Source organism: Tamandua tetradactyla, chromosome 25, assembly GCF_023851605.1.
Source record: "Tamandua tetradactyla isolate mTamTet1 chromosome 25, mTamTet1.pri, whole genome shotgun sequence".
Taxonomy (NCBI): Eukaryota; Metazoa; Chordata; class Mammalia; order Pilosa; family Myrmecophagidae; genus Tamandua; species Tamandua tetradactyla.
Window position 1 is genome coordinate 21,378,696 of NC_135351.1, and position 12,767 is coordinate 21,391,462.

The 12,767-nt window shown below is 34.4% G+C and overlaps 1 protein-coding gene across 3 annotated transcripts in view; it reads right to left on the bottom strand.

Moving 5' to 3' along the window:
• Positions 1-351: 351 nt before the first annotated feature.
• Positions 352-12,767, bottom strand: part of DEK (DEK proto-oncogene) — a 45,867-nt gene continuing 33,451 nt past the window's right edge. For 2 of the 3 annotated variants that reach the window (XM_077143463.1, XM_077143464.1), the window contains exons 8-11: positions 7,166-7,301; positions 6,698-6,846; positions 2,379-2,447; positions 352-902 (exon numbers count right to left, since the gene is read on the bottom strand). In XM_077143463.1, coding sequence (XP_076999578.1) covers positions 861-902; positions 2,379-2,447; positions 6,698-6,846; positions 7,166-7,301 — 396 coding nt within the window. In that variant the 3' untranslated portion in view covers positions 352-860. Of the gene's footprint in view, positions 1,886-2,378; positions 2,448-6,697; positions 6,847-7,165; positions 7,302-12,767 lie in introns of all 3 variants that reach the window. The other variant, XM_077143465.1, reaches the window with a different exon arrangement.

The window sequence follows — 12,767 nt, forward strand, 5'->3', positions numbered from 1 at the left end:
TAGTTAACGGGTTTATCGTCACCAAAAACTGGTACACAGATCAACTGAATCCCCCTCACCTCCTCCAGAATCTCTTTATACTTCTAGGTCATTCTTTCTTGTACCCTTTATAGTATATGATTATAAAATAATTATCAATCTTGATGAACTGAGGATTGCGCAAAATGGCTTCAAGTTCTCCCTATTTGTACTATGTTCAGGTAGAAATGTTTGGTTATCAGAGAAGAGCACTCCAAATTATACAAGCTATGGGGCTAAATCCATGTAAATACCTGTCTTCTGAAATCCTCCAAAGGGGGAAATGCTTTATAAATCCTACTTTTAAGACATCAAATGCAAGAGACCAAAACACTGATTTATTATTTTTATTGACAAGGTTTATAGGAACAAATTAAATATTTAAAATCGGCCAATTCTGAGGCCTCATTTAGTTGCTTATTCCATTCATTTGTATGAAGTATCCCCTTCCCTAATGTCTTAGTAGTTATCAGGAAACAAGCCAAACCTGTTAAAGAACCTGTCAACATTCAATTTATGACATTTTTACACATTCATTCTATGATGCGGAGATTTTTTTTTTAAACTTAGTATATCAAAGGTCCAATTTGGAAGCATGTTTTATTTTAAAATTGAGACAGATTACTTAAACTGATTAAGACAGTCAATATAAAAGACAATATTAGTCTCATTAAGGAGTGGTTGATTATCTAGAATCCCGACTGACCAAAATTTAATATCCAACAATCCTGATTCCACAAATACATTAAATTTCTTTATTGTGAAAATAAGTGTTATCACTTTTGAGAAACACTTTGTCAGAGAAATCCGCTGCTGCCTGCACATTATCTTCTTTTGACATTTCACCTGGTACTTTTATCATAATTGTGAAGGTGGCCAGCTTCCTGTAAATATCAGCATTTTATGTGGGCAAAAGCAGTTAATAAAAATCAGTTAATTTACTATAAGCCAAACAATAAAAACTTTCCCAAGTTTTTGAAATTATTTTGATGTTGATCTGTCCTTAATATAAAATGTATCTACACTTATTTTTGCAGAGTTAACACTAAAACTACAAACTGATGATACTTTCAAGGCAAAGCAGAACTATCTGTCCTTCAGTATTACCTTCACTGAATTTTGACGTTTCACTGCTCCATCATATCATCTGGCTGAACACTGACATTTTGTAGTTTATAACTGGAAAGATACCTACCTATATGAATTTAAAAATTGATCTGCACAAAAGAAATAAAAAAACTTTATATACAACAAATTTGTTTTTAAAAATACAAAAATATCTGTCACTCCTGTCATGCTGACAATCTGACATATACACATGCAGAAGAAAAGTTCAGATTTAGCCATCTGGACAGCTGTAGCTTGTATATGTTTAATATGTTGAACACACTGCCACTGAGTTTTCAGACTGACGGGATGTGTATTCAAAATATTTCATATACTAAATACTGTAATAGTCTCTGCATGTATAGGTGCTGGTTATAATAGCTTTTATTCTACTTGATTAAAATTATGTCTTAAGCAGGCTAATATTAAGCACACTAAAAAAAATCACAACAGTTCAAGAATCTATGACCTTATATAAAGGAATCCAAAATGTACAAAACACAACTATAAAAGCAAAGAACAATTACTGCCATGCAAGATTTTATAAACTAAAAACTGCATAGAAATGCAATTTAAAATGGCAAACTCAAATTTAAGTAACACTTAAGATCCAAAGTTAGCAGTAAGTTCTACCAATACAATGCTTAACAAGGATTTAGAAAAGGAAATACATTCTCTTTGCTGGTATAATGGTATAAATCAGATCTTCAAATCCATGGGAACAAGTCATCTGTCTCTAACCTCTATCTCAAGAAATTAGCTGTAATGAAAGAAAAATATTATTTTCCCATACTCAACATGTAATATTAAGTACATATGAATCATAAAACCTTCTTTTTTAAAAAAAAAGTACTTCAATTTCACTAGTCTGACCTGTGGGAGATCAGTTGGGATTAATACAAAACTACATAGCTAGTTATTTTCCCTGGCTTAGATAGGAACTTGTTCTAATCCAGGTGTGGGAGCTGCTGTGCGAGCCAGGCTACCTTACCCACACACTGTGAACCTGCAACACTATGAAACTGCAACTTAATCTGAGTTAGGTTTGTCACTAACTATTCAGACTTTGCTTTTTAGGCTCTAAAATGGGAATGAAAAGAAATCTCATTTCTTATCTACCTTGAAGGAATTTGAAGATCAAATGTGATATTCGGTGACATGAAGATTTTGAAAAATATGCAGAGTTTAACATACATAATTTATTTTCTCTTATGTATAAAATGTTCAAAGCTATAAAACATGGAAATATTTACCTCTTTGACAGTTGTTTTTATGAACTTCTTTCGTTCAGTTAAATCATAAGCAGGATAATTTTCATAAACCTACAATGAAAAGAGAAAAATGATTTTAGAAGTAGATTTAAAAATGAAATGTTATCTTTGGATAAAAAGATTTTTAATCTAAAATCAATTACATATATGTATTAATAGTACTCTGGTTTACTGTATACAATTCTGTGGTGGAATGAGCAGTCTTAATACTGTATACAGAACAAAAAAACTAGCATCTGAGCGCAGTGCTTTACCAACAGGGAGTGTCGGTTACATCAACATTGAACATGGTGAAGAAAACACCTGGATAGACCTCAGTTAAGTGGGCTAATGTTTTTAAGTGGGTTATTTCATTAGTTTTTTTTTTGTTTTTTTTTTAAGATATCCTCTTGCTTTCTGCTAGTTACATCACCCAGTACTCTACTTCAGCTACACATTACTGAGATCCAGGTGTTCTCATAAGTCCTCTACTTCTACAACTTTACTATGTAATCCTCTTTTGTTAACTTTTTCTGTCCCAATTATACTTGCTGCTTGACTTCTTGACTCTTCCATATGCTCACAATCTAATATATACCCTGCCAGCTTCACTCCTACCCTTCATCAACCCTATCAGGGTTGGCAAACTTTCTGTAATGGGCCAGATAGTACATAAAAAAATTTCAGCTTTGTAGGTCACACAGTTTCTGTCAGAACTATCTACTACTGCCAGTGTAGCAAAAGCCACCAAAGACAATACTGAAATGGGTGTTGACAAAAACAGGTGGTAGATTTGAGTACAACTGGAATAAAAATAGGGGGAACAAATGTTACAATAAATTTAGATTGAAATACTAGTGATCAATGAAAGGGAAGGGTAAGGGGTATGGTATGTATTTTTTTTCTATTTACACTTTATTTCTTTTTCTGTTGTCTTATTTCTTTTTCTGAATTGATGCAAATGTTCTAAGAAATGATCATGATGATGAATATGCACCTGTGTGATGACACTGAATTAAATTATATATGTAGAACAGAATGATTTTATGTTAAAAAATAAATAGAAAAAAGAAAATAAAGAAGTAAAACATTCAAAAAAAGAAGAGAAAATAGCTGGTTTTGTAGGTATCAACTCTTTACACAATAAAGTTCTTCTCTGGATGATGTCTTTTAAATAAAATATATTTACTATGAAAAAAAAAACAAAAAACAGGTGGTAGGACCTATTTGGCCCACAAACCATACTTGGCTAACCCCTACAAGCATAGACCATCATTTAAATTCATCCTAATTTTTCTGCCTCTTGTCCTTTCCCTACAAACCCAAGCCATTGCTCTACCAACTCTTCCATGGTTAAGTCCAACCTATAGACTGCTGTGCAAAAATAGAACTCTGAGAAGACTGGTCCCATTTTAAATTCATGATACTTAACTTTAAAACCCCTCCAGCAATTCCAAATCTTTCTAACTAAGTCCCTCCATTCATTCCAGTCAAAGGCAATATCATTCCTTTGAAGTAACCCAGACTTTCTCAACCAAGAAACATTATGAATTCCATCAACTTTTTGACATACTTCTTTTGCTTCCAGTTTATCTGTATGTGGACTCATCCCCTCCTATTCCCTTTACCTCCTCAGGGACCCATCCCTTAAAAGTCCTTTATTTTTACCCCTCCTCTCCTCTGCTTCTCCCTTAGCATAGAACACGCTTCCTCTGACCCTTTAAAAATGTTTTCTCATCAACTTATATTCCCCCATTTAACTACTATTTCCCTTCCAAAGCAGACCACTCGAAACAGAAGATTTAATTCATTATTTTCACTATTCATTAATTTCCAACCCAAGGGTAAATAACCCTGGCTTTAACAACCCCTCAAAATTATGTGAACAACTACCTCCTAATTGCTAAGGTGGAAAGAAACTCAAGTCATTCTTGCATTAGCTCAACATCCTTTATTAATCCCTTTTAATATATTACATAAATGCATTCTCAAAAATCTTTCAAATGGACAGACTGATCTTTCAATTACCACTACTCCTTTCCCCCCACTCTGCTCCAGCCCTTTCTCTCAACTCTCAAAGGAAACCAGTTATCAGTTTAGTATGTCATCTTCCAGATCTTTATAAAATGAATTTCCATACACAAAAATGGTAATAAAGTTTTTCTGTATTTACATAAAAAGTGGTAATAGTCTATGGTTTTTAAAATTTTAACAATACCTTGGAGGTTTTTCCATGTTTTTTTTGAACTGCTATATAATACTCCAAACACACAGCTGTACCACAGTTTAACCATTTCCCTAGTGATGGCCATTTAGGTTGTTTCTGATTTTCCAAGATTATGGACATGCTGAACATTATTGTAATCATCTTTGTGTAGATGTGACTATGTCTTTACGATAGAGACCTAGAAATGGAATTGCTAGGTTAAAGGGTATTTGCATTTTAAATTTAAAGATCCTACCAAATTGTTCTCAAAAGAAACTGTTACAACTTAGAAAGTATGTAAGAGTACCAGTTTTCCTATATCCTTGCCGACAATAAAACCGTCACTCTATAGTTTTTACTAATAGTCAAAAATATTTAATTTGTTATCACTCTGATTAGTAGGGAAAATTGAGCGTGTTTTTGTACATTGACAGGTCTTTACATTTTTCCTGTGAGCTGCCTTCTGTTTCTTTGCTTAATTTTCCAGAGGGGTCCCTGCCTTGTATTCTTCATCAAATTCTGCTTCCTGAGACTGTTTAGTCCACTTTCTCCAACTTTCCCACTACTACTATGCCCTCACAATTTCTTCTGTTTTGTATGAATTATTTCTCAACTCTTTGAAGTCAGTGGTCTCTAAGACTCTGTCATTTGCTTTCCTCACCCAGTGTCTTCTTCCCTGGACGACCTTATCTACATTTCTGGTTTCAACTCCTAGCAAATATACCATTCTAGGTTTCTCTCCTAAACTGGAGAATTACAATGTCCTAATTGTTCCCACTCGGATGTTCTAAGCATGCCATTTTGAAATATCTAGAACAAAGTTCATTTTTTCCTCAAAAAGTATTCTATTCCCTAATATGACTAATTGTATCTGAGCCCTTATACCACAATGAAGTCAGCTTTGACCAGGCTCTTCTGATTATCGGTTATGGCCTGGAGAATAGCAACCCAGGAACTTTGATCATGGCACAAACTGGGTTTTCCTGAATCCCTCATCTGATCCTTTTCCAATCAATCTCTCTTGATGTTTCTAGGACGACTTTTACAAAAAGAAAATTCTCATCGTGTTGTCCCTGCCATGGGTCTCTCAATAATACACCCAGCCTCCCAATTCTGCACTAGTTTCAGGAAGCAAACCAAACTCTGTAATAGGGCTTGTGTAAGACTTGCACAACTCTTGAACATCATCTCCTAGTCTTCCATGAAGACTTCCTCCCATTCTAGTCTTTAACCATATTAAACTAATTACTATTCCTCACAGTCAGTATTTGTCATATTTCTGTGAATGTGTCAATGTTCCTCAACTACATGGAACAGCTGATGCCCAATTACATAAGAACTCAGCTTAAGATCCCTTCCAAGATGAATTTTCCAGATTCCCCCAAACCCTCCTCCCATTCCCAGGTAAGAAACACTTGTTTCTTTCTATCCCTCTAGACTGTCAAGCCCCCTAAAGCCACGCAGTGGCTTCGCTGGCTCTACCGCTAACATCTAGCCCAGGGTTGGATATGTAGTAAAGACTCAATAAATACTGAATGAATAAACAAATAACCAATGTTTTAAAAAAGTATAGACTATTTTGCCTTTGTATTACATGTTACAAATTTTTATTTCATTTTACCATAAGAAAATGACCCCAAAATCTCCCAATTTTGATCTAGAATATGAAATCTCTATATTCAAGATTAGAACATTTTATTTTAGAAGAACATCACAAAAGTTTGAGTTGAAACCCTTATCTGTAACACCTCATTTACAAACCTAACATTGACAATCAGGTCGTTCATGAAATTGTGCTTTTTTAAACTAGCTGAAGAATATGCTAATAAACAGCTTCCAGATCAGGAAAAAAAGTTTCTTATGCAGTTTGGAATACATAATTTTAATTTTATTAACTATCCTAATGTCATTTATTAAATAATTCCATTAGGGCAGACACTCTATTATACTGAATGTGGTATTCCCAACACCTACCTGTAAGAATGCCTGGCATGTAGCAGGTCAATAAATATCTGTTCAATGAATGAATGGACACAAGGATCCAGCTTCTAATTAAGAGATGGGTGAAGGAATTTTTTCAAATAAAGCAACATGTTCTAATCACTTGTCCAATTACCTCTTTGCAAATCTGCTTCATTGTGACTTCCTCCAAATTAGCATTGGCCAATAATTTCTTCACCGTTTCCTTTAATTCTTCATCTGTAGGTGGTTTCTTCAATTTCTTAATTAAAGGTTCGTCATCTGAACTATCCTCAGATTCACTTTCTAAAAGATAATTATATATGAATAAAAATTTTTCTAAGACAACAGTAAATTATTGTTTAATATAGATTGGAAAGAATTGTATAGCTTTTATCAGATATTAGATCCAAAAAAGATTATAAATCACCGTGCTATAGGTTATCTATAAAACAAGCACTGAAATTTTTGTCCATTTTAAAGTTGCAAATTATTTATAAAAAGAATACAGTTCTCCCCAGATATTTTTAGCAATTCACAATTTTCACACGCGCTTAAATATTATGCTACAATAAGCACACACACACACACCTTTAAAGTTGCTGATGATGTATTTCAAACATACCTTTTTTTGAATTGTTTTGATTCTTCTTGGTGGTGCTGCTATCTGCTTTCTTAACATTAGCATTTTTTACAGATTTTTTACTTTTAGAAGTGGCTTTCTGTTTAGGCTTTTCTCTTTTAGATGTCTTTTTTGGTGGCTGTTAGAAAGGAAAGCAAAGTACATATATTGATGAGATTTGCCATCCTTCTACTTTTCCCGTACCCTTCAACAGTATTAGAGAAAATTAATATATTTGATAACACTGAATAAAAACTATTGCTAACTATTGAGAGATGATTACTAAGTGCACCAACACAAGACTAGGAGTGAGACGTCAAGAATCAATCACTAAAAATAATAAATGCCCACATTTATTCTGTACTATGGATAGAAAACTTTATATGTAATTATCTTGGGAAAAAATCCTAAAATGGGGATATTATTATTATCCTATCATTTATTCTTCATTTCTCCCAACTAGAATGTTAAATCTCATAAAGATTGGGATTTTTTCCCGCCTGTGTTCACTGATCTATCCCCAGCTCCAAAAGTAGTACCTGGTACACAACAGTTATTCAGTAAATATATTTATGAATAAATGAGGAAACTGAAGCTCAGTCAGTTAAACTTGTCCACCATCATAAAACTAATAAAACTAATCCATAACTTAAGACAAAAAAAGCAAAACAAAAATATGTATATGGTTAGATTAAAATTACAAAAATTCTAGTTCTGTTATTTTTGTCTCAATTTATAAAATTAAGAAACATTCTTCATTTAGTTAGGTAAAAATATTTTGAAATAATCTAAAGCTTACAGGAAAGTTGCAAAATTAATACAGAAATACATGGAATTCAAATATAACTCCCACCCAGAATGAACTACTATTAGCATTTTTCCACATTTGTTGTATCTTTCTGTCTAGCTATCAACCACCCATGTTTGTTTATTTTCTAAACATCTGAGAGTAAGATGCAGACATCATGCTCCACTAACACTTAACACCTCATGTACATTTCCTGAGAACAAGGGCACTCACTTATTTAACCACCTTAGTACAGTTATCAAGTTCAAGAAACCTAGCACTGATACAAAGCACACAGTCTGTATTCCATTTTTTTCAATAATCTCCTTTTGGGCCCACTCTCCTCTACTATTAGATTCACTCCAGGATTATGTATTGCATTTAATTGTCATTGTCTTTTTGAGCTCTCTTTTTAAAAAACTTATATATGCACCATAAAACTTCCCATATCCCAAGAGTACAATTCGGGAGCAGTAATTATATTCACAATGTAACGTGCAAATCCCTTTTGATGGAATGTTCTTCCAATTGTCTTACACGCTTTTGAGAATTATCATAATTCAGCCTTTTCAAAGGACAAAAACATTTGTTGAACCTTTCCTTAAAGAAGATTAAAGAGTCTAGACCATCTGATCTGTTCCAAATATTAAGTGGGCTCAGGCGGCTTCTAAGGGCATTGGATTTTAGGGTCTGTCTTTTCTTTGGCTATACCAAAGAATGTATTCCATCACTGTACATATCACCACATACTATCTCAAAAACATACTGTGATTATCTTATTTACTGCTACTAAGAAATGAATTTAAGAGGTGTTAAAGGGCTGAAGTGCTTCTAAAAGTAAAGTACATGAGATTTACTATGGATTTTTGCAATTTAGGTCATTTTCACTTATTTCCTTATTCTCAAAGATTTCCACATAGTGAAGGGTGCTGGACCCTCCACTATGGAGGACATCAATGCTTTATCAGTTTTCTATGACTAACTTAAACTAAGTTTGACGTTTATTAGGTATCCACCTAGTTCACAGAACTACAGTATGCTCTCACAGAGGATACCAAAAGTTCTTGCAAAAGTAGTAACGTACTTATACAGAATAAAATAATCACTGTTATATATCAGTCTTTAGTCAAAGGTTAAATAAAACCTAAACCTGTAGGTCATTCAAATATTTTACAAAGTTATTATTTAATGGGCAGGGGAAGATAAGAAAGATATAAAAATATTAGAAGCATTATTACTTGATCCCTGCTCAAATTACTTAATTAGAATTAAAAAATTAAAATACCTTCTGAGCCGTTAAAGGCTAGGGCATAAGGATGTCATAAAAATATCAGAAGGCACACATAATATGGTACCATTTTTGAGGTGTGTGCGCATGGTCTGGGAATCCAACCTGGGTCTCCTGCATGGAAGGTGAGCATTCTACCACTGAACCACCCATGCACTCTTAATATGGCACCATTGTTAAACCTGCACATTGAGAGCAGTAGTTCGACAAAGCACCCAAATTTGCATTAATAAATAAAGGCTAATCAAGTCATCTCAATAAAATGTTAATGCCCGTACAAAACACAAAGAATTAATCCTATGCATCGTTCTATATTTAACACCATCTGCTAGAAGGGGTAGAGTTTTTCTAAATATACAATTTTAAAAGCCTATTGTTATCTGTTAACAACATTTCTAAAAGATTGCAACATACTATTCTCAAGCATTATAAAAAATAATTAAAGAGTATATAGGCTTTTGGGGCAGGATGCCTATTTTAAATTCCAGATCATCTCTCAGCCTTGGTTTCCTCACCTGCAAAACGAGGAAAATAAGAGTACCTAAGGACTTAAGGGTAATAAATACATTAATACATGAAAATGATTTTAACAGGGCCTGGCACACAGGAAACAAATATTAGTTATTATTACTACTATCAAAGCTTCCTTTTGTAAAGTAAATTCTTGAATTATGCAAATATAATTTCCTCCAATAACGTGAAGTTTATAAGTTTCCTTTAAAAAGCAAGGTATCTATCTCCACAGACGAAAAATTACAGTCACAGTAAGACAGACTTAACACCTGCGTTAACTAACCATAATGCATCATGCTTATTTCATTATATTCTGGCAGATGTGAACATTCAAATCCCTATAACAAGTCATGCTAAATAAACTGGATTTATTTTTAAAGATTCTGGCTTCCTCTTGTTTAATATGCTGCCAAGTGGGTCAATCAAGACTATCAAGTATTACAGGTATTTTTAAGGTGCCAAAGGGAAACATAAAAATTGATAGCTGCTACAATGAGACAGAACTATAATCCAAAATTTTAAAGAGTTAACATTAATTTTTAATTTTTTGTTTTTTTTTCTGTGAAAGTGTAGAATCAGAGGAATGGCACAAGCACTTTTTGAAGGAAGGCAAAAAAAAAGAAAAAAATTCTTGGGAGAATGAGGCTTACCTATCTTTTATAGGCAGTAGGGCTCTTGAAGGACGGTCTCCAAAAAAGACGCCTGTCACAGAGCCAGAATCCTGTCCTCACAGCAGAAAGGTAGTACTGGGTGAACAGATGAACAAAATAAAAATTAGCTTAAAGTACACTATTCTTTTAACTTGGCTGAGAAAACTCAGAGTGCCAAGAGTAAAGAATGTGCAGGCCCATTATCTTTCACAAAAGATTATGAAAAACAAGTTTAAATCCAAATGGACTTTATTACAGTGATTATTCAACTTTGCCTTCCAACAAAAAGTTTAAATGGTTTACAGGTTTCATAAGTCCTCTGATCAAATTATGAGAAGGGGGAATTCTTATTTTTTTAAAACATAATTAATGGCATATAAACTTCCATGTCCCTCTGCTAACAACACTAAAAAAAATCCCCTATTGATCCAAATATATACAGTTTAACTAAAAAGTATAACAAAGTTGCCCCAATTTGGCAAACCTTGTAGGGTATCTTAGTTACCCTCCCACTATTTAACTTTCCTGCCTCTGTACAGGAAGGTAATAAATGGCTCTCACAGCTTCCCTTGCAGCTAGAGATGGTCAGGTAACAAAGTTTTAGAGAATGCAAGGTGGACTGAGATCTCTAGTACAAGACCTTCCTACAGGGGATAAAAGCCAAAACATTACTAGGAGAGAGCCCTTTGCTCTTCTCTTGCCTGAAGCATGGTTACAATGCCTAGTGGGCAACAACAATCTTATGATAATGAGGTTAAAAAGCACATGTTGATAGTGAATCAAGAAGAAAGAAGGTCAGGAGATGCCATCAACATGGTGACATAAGACATCACCTGAAAAAGCCACTCCAGAGATTCAGAGAATAAAAGGACAAACTCTACTTCCTTAGACCTCTGGAGAATGGTAGAGGCTGAAGGAGGACTCCACAAGTGCTGAATCAAAGAAACAGAAAAATTTCAGGTAAAGGATTCCATCGCAGATGCTGGTCAGTCTGAGTCCCTTACCCCTCACTCAGTCCCACGGGCTTGGGAGTCACACAAAGGCATCACTCACTGCCCAGCTCCCTCCCACTGCAGGCAGAGACACACGTGGAACACAGGCCACCACAGAGAGCAGCATACAAAAGTGCCCCCAGCGGGGAGGGGAAAAAAAAAGAGGAGTGCACAGAAAGGCTGGTTAACCAGTGCTGTGCTCACATTCAATCCAGTTTCAGTTGGTTGGACACCTCAAGGAAAAACGGAGTTTTCTGAAGAGACTCACCTTTCTAGATTGACCTCATTTGGTTCCCAGGACAGGCTACACTAGTGGGGAAGAAACCAGAAGCAGAAAAGCCTCACAGAAAAAAATTAAAAAACAGAGTTAAAAGGAACTTCTGTAAGACAGGAGGGGTCCCAGAACAGAAAAGAGTGAGGAAAATGGAGCACTGAGGGAGACAATTTAAACAAATCATAGCAGTTGGGGAGAAAAGTCTTCATGAAAATAAATAAAACAGATAAAAATTCTCGAAGAACAGAAGAAAAGAAACCCTCTCTTAGAAGTGAAACAATTGTACAAAAAGTGTAAGCTTAAAAACTGCATTTCATATCTAGGGCAAGACTCAGATGAAGAGCTAAGAAAATCTCATCAGGTATACATGGGTCTAGAGCAAGTTAGACCAAACCTCAAAGGAGAGCCTTAACAAAAAGCCAACCAACAATAAAACTCTAGACAAGAGGAAGAAACAGACCTTAGTTAACTCATCAAGATAATCAGATACTTAAACATCAGCAAAAAATTATAAACCATACAAAGAAACAGGAAGATATGGTTTGGCCAAAGGAACAAACTGAAATTTCAGAGCAGACTCAAAAGTGGGAATAACTAATAAAAGATGTTCAAAAACATCTCCTAAATCAATACAAGGAAATACATACGAAAATATGCATAGATATAAAAGCTATTGAGAGGACAATGAGCAGGCATAATGAACAATTTGTAAGCTTAAAAAGAGGCATAACACAGATACCGCAAAATGCCATGGTATGCCAAGCTCCAACACCTTATTCCTGAAAACCCAAAAGAATACCCTAGAATCTATCTAACACTCTGTAAATACAAATTTTACTTATTAAGTTTATTTTTTCAGAAACAGATAACCTCCAGATTGTTCCTATGCCAGATAAGTCCTAAAACCCAGAGGTATCAGTTTCTCTAAACATCAACAGCTGCATTCCTTCATCTCACAATGTCAATACACCTTTTTTCAGCATGAATAAGTTTGAATGGTCATTGCCAAATACCTTTGAAAAAGGAGGCTGTGATAAACTGTTACAAAGGAGGCTTCCAGGGTATCAGTAATGTACCTTCAACATGTGTTTGCTCTATAAC